A 19,434-nucleotide genomic window follows, 5' to 3' on the forward strand; every position below is an offset into this window, starting at 1 on the left:
CTTTTTTAAATCCAGAATTTAGTCACGATTCGATCAGGTCCGGTTTTCGAGGTGAGTCATGATTACCTGTCGTAGGCGATCGCACTACCCCTGCTATTATTCTCCGCTCTCGGGGCAATTACTCACCCACCGTGCACACACCCATCAATTTTTCAACAACATTTTACCCGCTGTGGAAAAGCGTTTTCCAACCAGTTGCCGCACTCGAAGACGCGCTGACAAGCCAAACAAATGAAACATTTTCAGATTAGCAATGTCAATGTTGCTTCGGAAATGTCGGGATAAATTGCCTTTAGCCTTTGTCATCAAAAATTGAGGATGCCCCGAGTATCCCAAGTCCCTTTCCCAGGCAGGCAGAGATTTATCGCACATGATATTTGTCAAAACGGCGAGATAAAGATACACAAATACACACACTCGCTGATAGATACAAAACTGCTGTCAGCGGATTTGTGTTGAGCCTATGAAAAGACGATAAATGAGTCTGAAATGAGCAAACAAAGACGATGGCCCAACAAATGAGCAGGGGATTTTCGGGTCCTCAAAAGAGGTTATCGCCGGCACTTGTAGCATAGTTGTCCGCACTCTTAAAAATATATTTCAAATTTTACAACTAAGAAATTTTCAAAAATAAGTTTTGTTTTCAATTCACAGTGCTATTATTACTATATTACGTATTTTCATTTCTATGTTAACTTTAATTTGTAAAAATATAATAAACAATGTTATAAAAAAGTTTTGCTTTTAAGAAAATTTATGATTTATATTTTGAATGTCTTAAAAAAAAGATATTCCAAATTGTAGCTCTTAAAAAAAATAATTCCCTTCTTAATATTAGAAATATTACTCTTTATTCATTTGCAAAAATATATTTTAGGAAATTTTAAACAGTATTTTTATTATTATTAAGGAGTTATTTTTTTCGTGCCGAATTTTTATCTATTCAAATGTCATTAAAAAAAATATTACGGTTTTATAATTATTGTTATAAAAAATGTCAGTGATAAATTTTAAAAAAGTAATATAAATTCAAAAAAAAATTTTAAACAAATGCTAGTGGTTTTTATATAGTTTCCTCTACATATGGGACAAGTGTACCGGTAATTGTACATATGGATAGTATCTCAGTTGTAGGGTTAGTACTTTCAAGAGAGCACTTAAGACCCGAGGATGGCCGAAACTTAAAGTTTTATCAGCGTCGAGGCGTCTGAGACACGGCCGAGTCAACAAAAACAAAACAATTAAGCGAATGACAGTGGGAGTGGGAACGAACGATAGGGAGAGAGGGAGAGGGGGAGAGAGAGGGAAAACGAGCAAAGTGCAGCATATAGCGTAAACTATTTACTGATAAGAGTATGAATACACATACACATGCAGGCGAGAGAGCTCTGAAAACGGCTGAGCAAACACTTGCAAACTCGACAGTTTGTAGATAAAGTATCTGCCAGATACTCTCGCTCTCCGCTCCCACATACTCTCTCCTTTCCCTGCCATCTCTATCGCTATGCTTGGGACAGGCTCTCTCGCTCTCTCCCACTGGCAAGTGTTTGAATCTCGTAGATACTTTGGCCTGCCCGCCTCGGAACCCATTTCGTTTTTAATTGTTTTCAGTTTTTGAATTTAGTTGTATTTGATTTTCACGTACTCGCGCACTGCCGTCGCCGAAGTGTGCGTTATTTCAGAAGTTTCAATTTGGCATTGTACCAGTCTCAAGTGAGTGTCGTGTAGCTAAGTGCTGGGAATCATCATCGCCACTGACAGTTTGTTACTTGAGTGGTTCCCCCTTCAAAGTGGTTCCCCCTCCAAAACGCCCAGCCGCAAACCCCAAAAAGTGTTTATTCCGTTACATATACATGGCGCCCGAGCAGGGACATCTACATACAGTGTACAATGTACATTTGAGGGGCGCTCAAGAACTGCTTATCGGCCAGCAGCGCACATGCAAACAACCCAGGCCTTTCAATTAGGCAACAAAACATAAATCTTACTCTCCGACAATGAGATGCGGGTCGCGTGTCGTCCCCCTTAAAATAACTAGAAGAGAAAAAACCACCCAACTATAGTTCGAACTTCGAGTCAAAAGAACTTTTCAAACTTCGCTCCAAACTTCTGATGTCATGCTCATTCTATTCCATATTTTCTGTCTGCTCACTTCTCGAACGCCTGCAAACAAGTAGCTCACGAAAAGTCATAATATCGTCTGAGTTCCAGGGGCGTTGAGTAGCCCCTTTGATTGATTCCGTCTTAAAACGGAACCCCATCGCTTGGCTTTCCTATCTACGTCTCTGGCCGACCGCCTTATCGACAAACCAAAAAAAAAGTAACGAAAATAAACCTTATCGCCGTCGTCTCCGCTCGAGTGATAACTGTGAGTCCGACTGGGAGATAAGTTGGCCCTATGTATGTAAGCATACGACTACGAGTGCCTGAGTAAATGGAATATTTTTTCCATATGCTGAGTTTTGTTTCCCCCCGTTTCACATAAGAACTTTGATGATAAACCGGGAAGTGCGGGAAGAAATCGGTTCTTGCAGGCTTCCACAAGTTGGGACGACTGAACTCGATGGATACCGCAGAAGGGTGAATGATTCTTTCTCTGCATATATGCCATATTTCTTATATAGCAAGCTGTTCCAATATATGTATTCCAACTAGAAGTTAGATAACAGACTTGCAAGTACAGGCAACCTGTTTCAAGGCACTACCCTACTTTTCTTCGCCCCCTTTCTATTTCGAATGATTATTATTCCGTCGACGGAATATCCTTGGGCTGATTGGAGAGTGAATTTCATGCTGCAGCTGTTTCCAACTCATCACCATTAACACATTTTCGGCTTGAGTGCATCAATGACTTTTTCTCGTTGTTGTGCTTTTATTCTAATCATCGCCGTGGCGAAAGCAAGGAAAAGAAAGAAAAGTCTTTTTTCTGCTGACAAAAAAAAAACCATTTTCCCAATCTCATTTGGCCCGCTGCAGTTTTTAAGGACACAGAAAAAGTGAAAAATGTCGAGCACTTTGCGTGTTTGCCTGCCTGCCATGTGGCATGTGGCATGGGGCATCTCTGGGGACTTGGAAATGGGGGCGGCTCACTTCTCGGAGATTTGGGACCAAGTTGCAGCCTGAGCCTGAAATTTGATTGCCAGGCTATCGCATTTAATATGCTACTTTTGTTTAAACTTCTAACTGACGCCATTTTTCGACCCGTTTGCCTCGAATGGGAATTCTTCTGCGAACGTCAGCCAAATAAAACAAATAGTCAACCGAAAAGCATTAAGTGAATTAATTGAAAAACTCAAATGCCAAGTCGAGTCGCAAAAGCAACTGGTTCTCCCGCAAATCGCATCAATCGAAAACCAGTTCTACAGCACGCCGCATCTCATGCTAAATCGATCTTTAGTTTCTTGATTTTTGTATTTGTAGCCCCACTAATTTCTTAAGTAAATGCAAATTTGTGCGACCTACCTGTTTTGTTCTCGGTGCTGCGTTGTCGACGACAGGTGCCGTGATTACACTGGACAAAAAGGGGCTTACAGAGATATTGAAAATTTGTATATTTGTAAAACGTTAAGTTGAGATACATTTTCTGGTGTAAATAAAATTGAAATTAATTATATGAAATATTTTTCAAATAAATTAGAGTGTAACAAAACGTAAAAAATCATTAGATTAAAATCGTAAAATGAAAATCGTTCAATTTTTGCTCTCTGTGCAGCACAGGCCATACAATTGCAAACCAGTATCTAATAGTACGCATTGTATCTATGTATCTGGGCGCTTTTGCTTAGCATTGAACGTCCGTCGGTGGCTTTTGCCATCTCTTCGATTTATTGCTCATTTTGCTTTGTGGTCGCTTAAAAAACTAAAAAAAAAACGTTTTCAATGGTCAAGGTCGTTTGCAGTCAAATCGAATACCCACCGACACACAACAAACGCACACTTGAGCCCCAGCACTACCAACAGAAATAAAATATATAAAAATGTTTGTATAATTAAACGCCATTTTAAACAAATAAATTCGCGTCGTCTGTCGTCGCTGCAGATTTTTTCTTTTTGTTGCTTTTTTTGGTCGCGCTTTGGTCGGTTTTTGTGTCGGCGCATTTTTAATTAGCAATGAAATCATAATAAAACAAAACATCTCATGCATAATTGAGTTGCAAGTTGGGTTCATTTTCATTGCCATGTATATGAAAGAAAAAACACAAAAAAAACTGGCTCAGGTATTCATAACCAACTAATACTGCTTCAAGTGGACGAACTTGTTTAGATAGGGTTTAGGTGGAACGAATTTGAATTAACAATTCATAGACCAAGTGTTTGGGGAGTTATTATTGGGATCGTGACTTAAATATGATTTTTTGGGTACACAGTGCAGAGATTTCTCAACCCCTGCCACTCATTTGTACCCCAAGGGATTATTTCGAATAGGGAACTCATTTTCTTGGGATGGTCCCAAATTGAATTAACGTTTATTTAAGTTGAGTAAGGAAGCTATAAGTTAGTAAGAGTAAAATATCTGATTTTATAAATTTATATTTTATGAAGGAAAGGTTATTTTTTAAACCTTTTTAACCTTATTCGGCTTTTTTCGGTTCTTTTTATAGGAACAACTTAAAATAATCTTCTTTTAGATAGAAATAAGATCTAATTTTAAAGCGTACTTTTAGATACAGAGTTTTCTCAGTCCTTCTAACCTCATTTCCCCACATGGGATCCTTTCTTATAGGGGGCCTGCTTTCAAAACTATTTCTATGGATTCCTGTAATTCATGCTGTCGTCTGCTTTCCATCATTCCACATGTTCAACGTTCACAAGCTTGCTTCAAACCAATCTATCTCAGAAACCCTCTCATCTGCCTGCTCCGAACCGTTTTGATATGTGAATGCCTTACACAAACCACGCTTTTGAAAGATCCGCCCGGTCCACCCCCAGAAAATCCCGCCCCCCTTGTTCTCCACACTCTCGCAAGAGATGCCTTGTTCATTTTGTAAATAGCTTCTTCTATGTGGAAAGAGCAACAACCAATCAATATCAATTCAAATCAAATAAACTCAACTCAAATGTTTGTACCTATCTATCTAAATGTTACTCACCTATGTGTGTTTTACTACTCGAGAAATGCATTGCCACTCTGACAACTGTATCTATATATCTACAAGTTTAATGCGAAGTACATACCTATATATTGCCTAAATGTTTACTGTATGTATATTTATTATTGCTGCATAATTCACTCATAAATATTTTTTTCTTTTTCTTTTTTCATATAAACGTTTACAAAAAAAAAAAAAAAAACAAAACTCGCACATTCCACCACAAAACCACCAAACAAAAAAAATCAAAAAACAAAAAAATATAAAACTAAACGAAATGAATACTGAAATCTAGAAGGATCGTAATAGAGGTTTTACATATATGTGCATATGCATATATAGCGACGTTCACGAACTGTCACTGTCACTGAGAGCGATCGATAGCTGTAACTCCATGTGTGTGCATGAGTTGCAGCATCAGTAGCGCACCCAAGGACCAAGGACCTCATCCACATAGCCCATCAATCTCTCAGATGCCAGTGGCGGAACCCCCCCGATAAGGCAACGCATCGAATCGCATCCATTGGACGACGACGAGGACTTAAGGACTATTCACAGGACTAAAAGGACAGTGACTGACGCATATCCTGCGCTCGTTTGATCGTTCGTTCGCTCGCTCGCTCTATCGCTCTTTCGCTCGCACGCACCAAAAACAATCCAAAACAGAAATACCAGAAACAATACCAAGCAAGCCAAAAACCAAATAATACCAAGCTAAACAGACGCCTCATTACCAAACATCGAACGTTTCGTTGTCGTTTAACCAAAATACCAAAAGCGAATCAATACCGAATCAATCCAATCAATATCCAAGCCAATCCAAACCAATCCAATCCAATCAAATCAAATCAAATCGAATCGAAAAAGAAATACTCCAACGAGACATAGAAACAGAACAGTAAACAGTAACAGTTAACAGTAACAGATACCCAAAGCAAACGCAAAAAGCTAAAGCTAAAGCAATCATCAGTCAAAGTCGATAACCAAAACCAGCAACATTCAGTTAAAAATGGCCGAAGACGCTACCATGGAGACATGTCCAAGTCCTGAAATCGGCGACTCACGCAAAAGGCCACTCGATTCCGATCCGGAAAATGAACAAACTAAACGCTCACATTTCAGTTCCGGTAAGTTGACCAAAATCCAATCCAAATCAAATTCCAAATCAAAATTCCAAATCAATATCAATATCCAAATCAAATTCAAATCAAAATCGAGTCCCAATTCATTCCGCCAGCAGAAGGAAAGAAACTCAAAAAAATATCTCAAATCGCTCTTGCATATCCCCATTATCGTGCTCTCTCCTCAACTCTCTACCTCTCTATCTCTCTTACTATCTCTCTGTCTATATATCTGTCTATATCTATCCAAAACTCTCGTTCGTTATCTATCTATCCACTGCTCTTTATCTCCGAAGCGTATAAATAACTCATTGAACTTGTTTGCCTAACTTTTTTGCCGATCGTGCCGTTTCCCTTTCTTGTTATATGGTCAAGTTGTTGTTACCACCGCAATATATCCCCGCCCAGATATACTACCATACTATACTATACTATCCTACAGACATATATGTATACCCTGTACCTATGATTTCGTTGCTTTTTGTCGTTTGTTGTCGCTGTTGTTGTTGCTGTTGTGATTTGTTAAGTTTCAATTAATCAGCACGAGAAATTCATTTGCAGTTTGCCCCCAATACGTTCGATGTCAGTTTTGCAACCGAACAGGCAGACTTTGATTCGTAATTAAGCCAGATATGGCGTATACGCCCCGAGGGCACATCTCGTACAGCCCCTGGTACACGTACACGTACATCTAAATGTGACAACTTGCATCTGGCATTTGGCTGGCGGCTGAATCTTTGCGCAGGATTTGGCGCCGAGACATTGTGGGCCCAGTTTGACCCAATTTACGGAATGACCTCCGCCAGAAATCTCCTGCAGCTTCATCAATGGCCTGCAATTAGAGATGCCAGTCCCTGAGCACTCCGCTGGGTGACATTTGAAGAGCTGCTCCTCAGATTAGCATTTGAAAGAGACTGCTCCTCCTCCGTAATCCGTAAGCTCCATTGCCAAACCCCCTGTATATATCCATATCCATGCTGTCTGTCTGACCACGAGCCATTAACTAGTTGCTTTGCATGATTTGTTCGGCTCGAAAACCAGCTGGCAAGCTCCAATCCAAGGTGAGCAGCCACTACGCAATCGAAGTACCTGTCGTCATAGCCACGAAAATAGCAAAAGGTGTAAATGTTAGAGTCGGCCTGTCGGTCTGTCGCCCCCGCTGGCTTTTGATATTTAGACGGATGGGGCTGCGAACACGTTTTCAAGTTTCTTAATTGTCTAGGGGGGGGACCCAAAGCGTGCTAGTTCGATGATTGTCAATTGGGAATATAGATACTTAGTTTCAGTTTCCCTTCAACAGAGCAGGCTATGTGGTATACTTACGTTTGTAACACAAAAATAAAAAAAATCTAGAGAAAATTAATCGAAAATTCATGTGTTGTCTTAATGTTGCATCAAAATTCGTGAGTTTTAATTCGTCCATTGGAATGCGGAAGTTCTGTTCGAGTAAGTTCAAGTTTTTTTAGATAGGTAAATATGAATATTATCTATAATTGAACGTTATTTTATGGGTTATGTTAAGAGCGATACAATTTTATCAGCTGTTTGGCCAGTCTGCAGTCAAATGCTTTTAGATGATCCCATATAAATACGTAGATGGATTATAGGTACATTACGTGTGTGTACAGCTGGGCATTTGTAATTAATTAGCCTCCATTGAGTCTGTCTGTCTGCCTTTTTCTGGACACAGAACAGGTTCATGTCGCATAGACTATGGGTTCGGGTATTTACCCACGTCGTTTTATTAGTTCCCTGGCAATTTATTTGCTTAGCTGCCTTGACAGTCATTTGTTTTGTTTAATATCTATTTATCTTTCAGTTTTCTTGTTATTTATGGCTGTCATGGCTGAATATCTGAATAGTTTGAGTTTCACGGGGAAAAAACAGCTTAAATAGATATTTATATTGGTCATATTTTGTTACTTTGTACACCATTTTAAAGTCACGTTTTCTAAGATCGGTTTAAGTAAACAACAAATATTATCGTAGAATAAATATTTTTAGCTGTGCATTTCCACACGTTAGATGGTCTATTCTATAGTATATTTTGTTTCTTGCCTATACTTTTTTATTATATTTTATTATAATTAAATCATTGGAGATATTCTAAGATGATATAATCCATTATACTTCTTGTTTATTGCTTAAACTTGTTTTCATTTGTATTTCATTATCAAATTTAAATCTTAAAGAAATCATTTACATATTTTCAACACAATAAAATAGCGCTATTATTTGTTCTCAACTTTATAAGCAAATTAAAAACTTAGATGTTATTTTTCTACACATTAGAATAGCTCTATTACTTACCGTGCAGCCCCGACTAGAAATGCGTCAGTTGCTGGGGCTGCTGCAAAGGAAATGCAGTAAAATCGAGGAAAAAGGGGGCGGCGGGTCAGGCGTGGAGGAGATGTGGTGCTGCGTCTGGTACTGGGGCTTATGTAATCAGTGCTGGCAGGGCAGCTGGAAAAGCGTGCGAATAGTAGGGGGTGTATTCTACCGTAGAGAGAGAGACAGAAGAGAGGAGAACCGAGCTGAGCTGCTGCTGCTCTCTGCTCGGAAAAACGTTGACAGCACGGCAAGCGGTTGACCTACTTTGATGACAATGCGGGTGCGTACGTGTATCTGTGTGCCTGTGGTCGCTGCCTCGGTGTATTTTTTTTTTCTTTTTGGGTCTTCGCCTAGGAATTTAAAGGTCCTGCGCAGTAGGACGCCTTGGAGTCGAACTCGGTGGCCATTCAGCTGCACTGCAGCATTTGGCGCCATTGCAGCCGCCACAGCAGCCGCAGCAGCAACGTCCTTGGGTGGTGGGTCCTGCTCAACTGGGTTGCCTCCTGACTAGCTGCAGCCTTATAATATGTGGTATATGGTATGGGGCTCAGCTCGGCTGTTGCCTGGCCAAATCTCAAGTGCGTTTACTGCCTAAGGGCTGGTCCTCTCTCACACTCTCACTACTTTTTGGCCACAATCTGTACTGATATCTCTGTGGCGTGTTTTTGGGTTACCTTATTCTTAGGTGCATTCCATTGTTTTGCGGCTCGAGTGGCCAGGCATTTGGTGTGACTGCACTTGTGGAGCATCTTGAGTGGCCTACTAATAGCTCGAGGGGCTGGGCTTTCTTTTTGGGGGCCAGTGATTAGGACAAGCCCGGTTTCCTTTTGGATAATTGGGTCATCACAAGCCCTTAAATTACGCATACGCAGCGTGGGTCAGTCGGTTGTTAGGGGTGAAACAAGTAACGCTACTCTTCTGCCAACATATGCTTAAAGTACTAAAAGTAACAAATCCATATGTTCTACTTCCCTCGATAAGAACCTTGTTAGTGTATATATTCCTGAAGAATTCGCGTTGAAGTACTTACTTCCTGTCTTGGTTAATTAAAACTTATGCCACGCGGTCAACTTGTTAGTTCAAGTATTCGGAATCGCTTTAAATCGTACTTTAAGGATAGGGGGTTACCCTTTTTGCCAGTAGTCATTTATGGATCGCTTGGCACATAGCTTAATTTGCCCATTGATTGCTTATTGATTCGAGGGTGAAAACGTGACACGTTCACTCTTTTCGCCGCTGGCTTATCACGTTGGCTCATTCCATATCACATGTTGCCACAGCAGTTTCTATTTTCGACACACGCCCCCCACTCGTGTCTCCGCCCCTGTTTTTTCCCTCTCTATCTCTCTTTCGGCGTTGATAATGAACCGACTGACATGGAGTGAAGTGAGGCAATCAGCGGGGCAGCATTAGATCATATACACAGAGGCACAGTCGTCACCATCATCATCATCATCATCATCATCGTCTGCTGCCCGTGATCGTACACTCTGACTCATGAACTCGCTCTCCGGATCTCGCTTGTTTTTCGCCTGTAGATTCTCCAATTCAATTCTCCGGCTCTCTGGCCAAACTCTATGCTTGAGTCGCGGCCCCGTCTTCGCGCCGAACGTAATTCTTCAGTGCGGTTTGGTCGTTCGTTTCGTGCGCTCGCTCGCTCGCTGTCGCTCGTTTTTTATATAGACGTAATACCCAGCCAACGCGCCACCAGTGTTTGTTAGCCAGAGTTTTTTGTTAGTTTCTCGGCTATTTTGGCCAGCAGCATGTTGTTTGCCAGAACCACCACCACCAGCTCGTCCACGTCGATCAGTCCGCCCGTCATGATGATGCAGCAGCAGGATCCTCAGCAACTGGGATACAGCCATCAACTCCATCATCAGCAGCAGCAGCCAGCCTTTCAGCTACAGCAACAAAGCTTCTGTACGTTAAAAGTATCTGTCGGTTAAAAGTATCTGTTGTTTTTTTGTTGACCTTGGTAATTAGCGTGTGCCTTGGTAATTATAGGGTTTATCTCATTTGGTATTTGCCAGGAGCTTTGTTAACTGTTTGCCCCGCGAGCACACAACCACTCGCACACCACACACTGCGTATGCGTAATATTCCGATATTAATATTAGGCAACGCGACAATTAACGTCTTGTCAACTGGGTTTATCTAGCGTTTCAAGGTCGCCTCTTGGTTTGTTGTTCTCTCCATTGGCCAACACACACACTCGCACACTTTTCCATCAATATTAACATTTGCTAATCGCTGAAAAGCCAAGACGAAAAGCCAAACGAACCCACACATAGCAATGTATTCAGTTCAATGCCAGTCATAATGATTATTCAAAAAAGCACTAAACAAACGACAACTCGAGTTGAAGTTTGACCTCAACTCAAGCTGGGATCGGATTGAATCGGGCTCTTTATCAGTTGATTCTCAAAATCAATTTCGAGTTAGTTGTGTTCGTAATTAACTCAAGAGTCACGCTCCCTCTCAATATACATACACTTGTACTTAGGGCTCTGAAAAACAATAAAAAAAAACCAATAACAAAAAAATCGTTGACTTGAAAATGCGGGAAGCAAAACGGCGGCAAAACGTAACCTTGAAATGCGATTTGAATGTGGGCAAACATGTCTCACTCTATCTCTGCGATTGTGTGTGCTCGTTTGAAAGAGCCAAAAATAAGTCAAGACACTTCGTGGCCATGCCCAAAAACTGCTCAAGTTGCTCGGGCTCTGCCCAAGACGAATAAAAAAAAAAAAAAATAAATAGAAATAAAAATAAAAACACACACATATATTATTCTCCACAAAAGCTGCTCCAAAGAGACGTGCTGGCATTTTACTTTTATTTTTCTTGGCAACTCGTCTTCTTACTCTTCTGCTGTTGCCCAACTGTCTTGGCTGGCATTTTTGGCGAAAATGTACGAAAAATGGCCGAAAAATGTGTTATTTATGCGTGCCACAAATTCGCATTTCTACGGCGCTTCCAGTTTCAACCAGTAGCTTTTGAATATCTACTATACTATCCATACTGTCCATTGTGTAATCGGAGTTCGGAGCTCTGGCCAACCAGTTGTTAATTTGGCTGCCATTTGGCAAGACTTGCAAAGGCAAAGGCAGGTGTTTTTGGCCATTGGCTTGGCATTTCGTCTTCTAGCGAGAGAGTAATAAATCAATTTCAAGAGCCGAAAGGGTTTCTGGGTATGTGTGTGAAAGATGACCTCACAAAGGTATTCGGAAACGCCCACTTTGCATGTTTTTTACATTTTCTTATTTCCGTTTTGGAGTGTGAGTTGGTTTTTTCCGCCCTCTAGTCAGATGACATTTATTTATTTGAGTAATTTGAACTTAGTCATTAATATAGACCCTCCAATGATTAGTCGTGGGATCATTAAATACTCCCATTTAATGCTTGTGTGGGTTCTGGGTAATCAGTCTATTTAAACGGAGTCAAGGTCTTCGAGATTCAAATATTTAGTGCAATTGGTTATTATGGGTTGTAGTACTTGTAATTGTGCTCTGGGCAGAGATACCATCGACCTCCCCTCACCATTTTCAGCTTCTGCCCCATCATCAGCGGACCTTATCAACGGGCATCCGCAGTTTCATCAATTAAAATGCTTTCAATTCGCTCAATTCCATTTGACCATGATATTTGTTACAGCTTTGAATACATCCAAACACTGTATTGCATATTACCGTTTTTATTATCGTTTTTCTGTTCTTATTTTTTGTTGTATTTTTATTTTAAACCATTATCGTCCATGCATATAAATGTGCTTGTAATTATCGAAAGCCAACCATAGCGCAAATATAATTATAGATACTACACAAAATGTAAAAATAAATTGATGTGCATGCCACACAGCAGAACGATAAAGTTAAAAACGAAATGGAGACCCACAAAGTATATAAAAAAAGAGAACATTTTCAATAATCACGAACAGTTGTTTTTGTTGTTGTTGTCCCCCACTTAAAGCGTGCGATTAGCAATAATAGCGGTACAAAAAGCGAGTACCTCCAAAGTCGCGTATAATTTAAATATATAAATTGAAACTATCCACCAGCATTCCTCCCACAAAACCAATGAAAACTCTCAACCGAACTCAACTCAAATGTGATAAACCCAAGCAAGTAAAAAGCAGTTAAAAAATGTTGTGATAATGCTACGCAAGTAAAGACTAAAATAGAAAAGCCGAAAGTTATTAATCAAAAACGAAACGACTGAAAATAAAAATAAACACAAATCAAAAAAACAAAACAAATGCAACATCATCTCAAAAGATCGCCGTCCTGTCATCGAGCCAAGCTTCAAGTATTATAGAACCAACCGACAGCACCTGCAACATCAAAACATCCGATCGAACTCTGAACTCTGATAGCTGAACTCAACTCTACAGCTGAATGGTAAAAGCTTTGGCATTGTTATCTAAATGTCTTCCATAGCATTTCTGGATGTTGTGTAACCATCGTCATTAACAAACGCCATTATACATGGACATACTATCTCTATATATCGCCATAGCACCAATTGTCATTCTACTACTCTCTCAATGCCTATGTCTGTAAATGAATGTGTGTATCTCAAGTATTATTGTTCCGATGCGAAAGATAAGTTGATGAGTTAATCAGTTCCATCCAAGACAGAGGCTGTCAATGTCAAATCCATCCAATCGACAACAAACAATCAATCGATAATCAATACCTTTGCTGAAGCTTGCTGCTGCCGCTTTCTCTGTCTCTGTCTGTTTCTCACTCCGCCTACTTCTATATATCTATATAAACTATATAGTCGCATCGTAATCGTTGTTGTTGTTATCGTACAAAATATCTAACCTGAAATCATCAAGATACCAAAATGAACTGGCCCAAGGCCACGCACCACGAACAGAACAACACTAAAATCGCCATCCAAGAACACCAATATATCAATATCTAATCAATATCGAACGCCAGCTACTCAGCTCAGCTATCGAATCAAATTGAATAAATTCAAGTTCAAGTTCAAGTCATCCGGAAGTCGAGCGACCTACTAAACCACTGCGAAGTCACCACTCTATCAACCCGATCTATATATCTCTATATATGTAAACTTACAACCACCGCATCATCATGAAGAGCATTATCCCAAAACAAACAACCAAAAAAAAAAAAAAAGAAAAGCAACAAATGCACAGTCCAAAGCCTTACAAACTGCCATTAAACTCGATGTATCAGCAATGAATATATATGCAATTCAGATATCGATGGAGTGCGAGCGGGAGAGAGACAGATGAAGGTCCTTGAGATGCTCTCTTTCTCTCCCGCTCGCCGATCACTGATCAGAGCATAAAAATAAGAAAAAACCCTATGAAAAGCCAGCTTAATTTAAACAAATTTTCCATTTCTTTTTCTTTCGTTTATTGAACAAGTTTAATGATTGGAAAGCGGCGCGTAGGTTAAATCGAGACAGAATCCCAAATAAAGACACAGTTTACAAAACACATACAAAATAAAATAAATAAGAACGAGTACAATCGATTCAAGGCAGAATCAATTCCGTCGCAAGCAAACCGAAGACTGAACGGGAACGGCAACAATTCCAATTCCAAGGCAATATTATGGAGAGTATTATGAAGGCGGCCATGGACAGGGCGGCCGAGCAGCTGATGCAGCAGTTTGGCTTTGATTACTTGCAGCAGCAGCTGCAACAGCAGCAACAGCAGCAGCAGCAACAGCAGCAGCAGCCACATCTACAGCAGCAACATGAACAAGAACAAGAACCCGAACTAGAGCCACAAAATGAACATCTCACATATCGATATCAGCTATCAGAGCCCACACATATGCAGCAACTAGCTTGTAACTATCAGCCACGACATTCCACAACCACGTCGTCGCCCTCATCAACACACAGCAACAACAGCAGCAGCAGCGGCAGCAGCAGCAGCAACATCAGCAACATCGGCAACATCAGCAACATCGGCAATCATAGCAACGCTGCATACTCATTAGCCGTTCATAGCTATAAGCAGCAAGAATATCCGGCTAATCCCAGTCATGTTCCGCACCATCAGATGGATCAGTCGCCCCTGAGCGAGAATGGTTCGCCGAATGCCACGCCAGGTGTCCAGACGCCGCCAGCAACATCGGCCGGCACGGGAGCAACACTATTGGCAGCGACAGCAGCAGCAGCAGCAACATCGGGGCCCAACTATAAGACTAACTCCTGCTGGTGTTACGGTGAGTCTGATTAAGAACCACAAAAGCAATCAACATCAGCATAGAACTATCAAATCAAAAGCTGCGCACAACTTCCTCTACTACACCATACATAAAATGTACACCACTTCTCTATCTATATAACTATCGAGCTCTCTCGCTACAACCAACCAACCAACCAAACCAACCAACCAGCCAACCAACAACAGCATCAATCACCACGTCGCCTCATTCTAAATGCCGCCAGCAACTTAAAAAAAAAGAAAGAATTACCAAAAAAAAAAAAATAAGAACAAGAACGCCCAAATGTCAAAAGAACCGAACGCCGAACAAGAAGCCACAAGCTATAAATGAATTATCCATTAACATTGCGTTGAAAGTTTTGAAAGAAAATAATCCAAGCATCACCAACATCCAGCACACATTCCGATACACAAAATAAAACCGAATCAACAAACACTCATAGAAAACTAAGCAGCAAAAACAGAAACAACCAGCCAGCCAAAAAACAGCCACAATCGACTATATAAAAATCTCATATGCTAATCGTACGCTTTAATGTGGGCGTCCATTTCAATTTTGAATGTGCCTTAAAATATTATGTCTTATGTCTTATGTATACACGACTTTCCTTCAGCATGCCCTAGTGATTCATGCGTGTTGCATAAAGACTTACGCTCGGATTTTGCGACACTGTGTTTATAGGGAAGGAAACTTTGAAATGGCGTAGATGGGTGCTTATGAAGGTTGTTAGGAATGTCAATTGGAGTTCTGAAGTTCTAACACTTAACAATTTAATATAAGTATGGTATAATCTGATAAAAAGGACTAAGAAAACTCATAGACTTAAAAAAATGCAGAATTTGTGTACTTTTTATGAAGATACTATTTTCTTATATTTATTAAAGTAACCAGTTGTTTAAGGCTTAAAAGGAATTATAAAGTTTCGGTGTGTCCAAAAAAATCTATTTCCTTGCAATAATAGATTCTCTAATAGAGGTTTCGTCTATTTTATAATTCTAATTACTTGCTAGCACTTCATAAATTAGTAAATAAAGGATTAATAGGCGTAATGGCTTCTTTTAATATATGTTTTTATTATAACATCTTTCGATTATGAGATATATTTGTAAAAAAAATGTATTTACATTTTATCAATTTTTACTTCAAGTATCCTAGTGCTACAGGTTTTTTTTTAATAATTAGGGAACTAATCACAAGAAATGATGATTTTACATAATTCCAAATGTAATTTTTATTGTCTTTAAAGACCTTTTTAAGCACTTCCTGGTGGAGGAAAACAAACGAAGTTGTCCCTGGCAGGATCCAATCGTTTAATCGCGTGCCACAAGTCCCCGCATTACGCATACGTCGCGTGGTACGCGACAAGCACTTGCTGCGCGGGCTTAGCTTTAACAATTTGCGTGTTGCAGATTGCTCCATGGCATTTATTGTGGTTTCGGGGGTTGCAATGCCATAGTGTGGGTAAATGCGATGGCATAGCTGTGTGCCAGCTTGTCGTTAGCCTAGTTTCCCGTCCAATCCTGCACACAATGCATACGAAATTAGTCTCCAGTCTGCCTGCTGCCATCCTGCAACCTCCCGTCGCAGCCACGCCCACTTGCAGCTCAATGGGCGGTCTCTGGCCAATGTGCTGCAAGTGTTATTTATGACAGTCACATAATTTAAGCTGCTGCACAGTGTCAACAGCCATGCAGCTTCGCAAGAGCGTTCTTGGCCGGTCCTTGGTGGCCCATAAAGCGCTAAGCAAATGGCTGTATTTTGTTTTTACTTCCTGCATATTATTTACCCTGCCAGCTCCTCTTTATTTACGACTATTTTTTATTGTTTTTCCTTATGGATATATAATTTATATAGGGGATTTTCACTCTATTCATGCGGATAAGTGATAGATAACTGAAGATGCGTCCGGCGCACTTTCAATTATTTCAGTGGCGGAAATTGGCCAGCATGGTGCTAAATATGTGGGCTCAATTCGCTTTCGTTGCACATTGCGAATTCTTTGCAAATCGCATTTTCACACATGCATGCAAAGCAGGGCGAAAATGGTCCAATATGCCCCACCAAACGCCCCGCATTTATCATGGTATATGTACACATGTTCGCTGTATCTAATTAGAGAAATACTTTTGAAGGACACTCTGCCGCTGCTGAGTGGCAACGAGACCAAGACGACGTCAACGTATGGCACACATTTCACCCGGGGGGAGTGCAGGGGATAGGGTATATAGAGTGGGGTCTAAATTTAAACAAACCGAGCACCGAGTGCCAAGTGGCACCGACAAAGTCTTGGGCTGCCCCTCAAGTCACCCAGTTGCAGGTGCAACGCGCTTAGATCATTCCATTCTGTGAGATACTATTGCATTTTCCATTTTCTGCTCCATTCAGTTGTTGTTCTCGCCAATGCGCTTGTGTAATAGAGCGTCTCCGCTTGACACATTTTATTAATTGAAATTTGTTTGTTTACTCGGCGACATGAGGCTATGCGATGACGCAGATGATATCATTCATCCCCCAGAAGGTGTTCCACTGCATCAGTATTATCGGCATCTCAACCAGCATCTCCATCTGCATCCATGATCCGCCACATTCACTTAGCCCTTTACTGGCAATCCCCACTTATAATCATTGTTTCTGTCTTCTTTTCTTCCATTTCAGGTGAGTCAGTTTGTTCTGGAATTGAGGTTGAAATTGAAAATAATAACAATAATCATATTCATCATGGTAAGCTTTGTCACACTTTCATTAAATACCATTAAATCCATCTTTGTCTAGCCAAAAACGATCGACTAATTCAAGATTAATACCGACTAAAAAAAAAAAGAAAAGATATTTAAACCGTAGCTCTATCGTTTCTTTGTAACTAGATCGCTGTCTGTTTTTTCCGCGCTTTTTGAGCTTGACTTTGGGACTGCCAACGTGAACCACCGATTGTGTGACCCCACTGACCACCGAGCACATTAACCTTCGACCCTTTGACCGACTTTTGCTTTGACTTACATTTTTCGTATTTATTTCGTTTTTGCTTATTTCGTGGGTTGCCCAAGTGGGCAGTGTAGATGGTAATTTGCGCGGGGCTCTCGTTTTTGTTTATATATTTTTTAAACATTTTTTTTTTGGCCAGGCCAAGCCATCCAACGACCTTCGAAGGAGAAAAAATAAACGGGTCTTTCATGTGTTTCGTGTGTCGCCAGCATTGTCTGTTCCATCTCATTTCGAGCGCACCTCTCCCTCATGGCTTGCCCACCACCAAAAAACCCTAAAACCCACAAAAAAAAAACAGACCACAGTCGAACACCATTTGCCTGCACCACCATAACCAATCCATGCCCAATCAGCAGTAAACCATGCCTAACCAAGTCGAGATCTATCTGAAAACTATAACCAAACCAAATCTAACCAAGTTTATGCTGAACTTTACGAACGTCCCTCGTTGCGAGCGTCCCAGCCGAACGAACAAACGATCGACGCTGAAATGCTGTTATTATTTTTAATTTATAACCTGCCGAATGAGCTAGAAACTAGATCTAACTAACCCAACAATAACCAGATAACTAGATTGTATGCAACCAGCCAAGGGCACACAGACTTCTAACCTGTACAACAACAACTAACCCCTAAACTATTTTCAAATTAAAAAGCCAAAAAAAAAGAAACCAAATCCCAGAGATTCCCCCGAGACTAATCCACTGGTCGCCCTGTGAACTTTGAACTTTTGCTTGCAGGTGAGACAACGTATCACATGAAAATACTGGTGCCCGCGGTGGCCTCCGGGGCCATCATCGGCAAAGGTGGCGAGACGATCGCCTCCCTGCAGAAGGACACGGGTGCTAGGGTCAAGATGTCCAAGTCCCATGACTTCTACCCAGGTGAGACTCCCTACATAATCTATATCCCCTATCTTTACTAATGATATATGTATCTTATAGGCACCACCGAACGCGTGTGCCTGATCACCGGCTCCACGGAGGCCATCATGGTCGTGCTAGAGTTCATCATGGACAAGATCCGCGAGAAGCCCGACCTGACCAACAAGATCGTCGACGCCGAGTCAAAACAGACCCAGGAGCGCGACAAGCAGGTCAAGATCCTGGTGCCCAACTCAACGGCCGGCATGATTATCGGCAAGGGCGGTGCCTTCATCAAACAGATCAAGGAGGAGAGCGGCTCCTATGTCCAGATCTCGCAGAAGCCGAAGGATGTCTCGCTGCAGGAGCGATGCATCACCATCATTGGCGACAAGGAGAACAACAAGAACGCCTGCAAGATGATCCTTTCGAAGATCGTCGAGGACCCCCAGTCGGGCACCTGCCTGAACGTCTCCTATGCGGACGTCAGCGGCCCTGTGGCCAACTTCAATCCGACCGGCTCCCCGTATGCCACCAACCAGAATGCCATCAACTCGAGCACCGCCTCGCTGAACTCCACCCTGGGCACCACGATCGGCGGCGCCAACTCGGCGGCCAGCCTGCTAGTCAACGGCACCGGCATCAACTTGTCCATCAACCTGGGCTCACCCAATCCGGCGCCCAATCTAGCGGTTGCCAATCAGCTGCTCGAGCATATTAAGGTTAGGCGGGGATGCTTTTAGGGTTTCAGAACAAATTTCCTTTCGATTTGGCTTTGTATCTTGTAAGAATGCGAGATTTTATTACTTTTAGGGCCGATTTCTCAATGTCA

General features: G+C 41.2%; 1 protein-coding gene across 14 annotated transcripts in view; it reads left to right on the forward strand.

Moving 5' to 3' along the window:
• LOC119562904 (RNA-binding protein Nova-1) overlaps window positions 1-19,434 on the forward strand; it is a 34,970-nt gene that overhangs the window by 10,036 nt on the left and 5,500 nt on the right. For 2 of the 14 annotated variants that reach the window (XM_037876032.1, XM_037876033.1), the window contains exons 2-5: window positions 12,600-12,939; window positions 13,944-14,754; window positions 18,480-18,623; window positions 18,684-19,324. In XM_037876032.1, the coding sequence (XP_037731960.1) occupies window positions 14,133-14,754; window positions 18,480-18,623; window positions 18,684-19,324 (1,407 nt within the window). In that variant the 5' untranslated portion in view covers window positions 12,600-12,939; window positions 13,944-14,132. Of the gene's footprint in view, window positions 1-5,385; window positions 6,218-7,508; window positions 7,658-10,197; window positions 10,463-12,599; window positions 12,940-13,943; window positions 14,755-17,412; window positions 17,479-18,479; window positions 18,624-18,683; window positions 19,325-19,434 lie in introns of those variants that run through there. The other 12 variants (XM_037876044.1, XM_037876031.1, XM_037876037.1 and 9 more) reach the window with 12 other exon arrangements.

The sequence above is a fragment of the Drosophila subpulchrella genome, chromosome 3R, assembly GCF_014743375.2.
Source record: "Drosophila subpulchrella strain 33 F10 #4 breed RU33 chromosome 3R, RU_Dsub_v1.1 Primary Assembly, whole genome shotgun sequence".
In the NCBI taxonomy this organism is placed as follows: domain Eukaryota; kingdom Metazoa; phylum Arthropoda; class Insecta; order Diptera; family Drosophilidae; genus Drosophila; species Drosophila subpulchrella.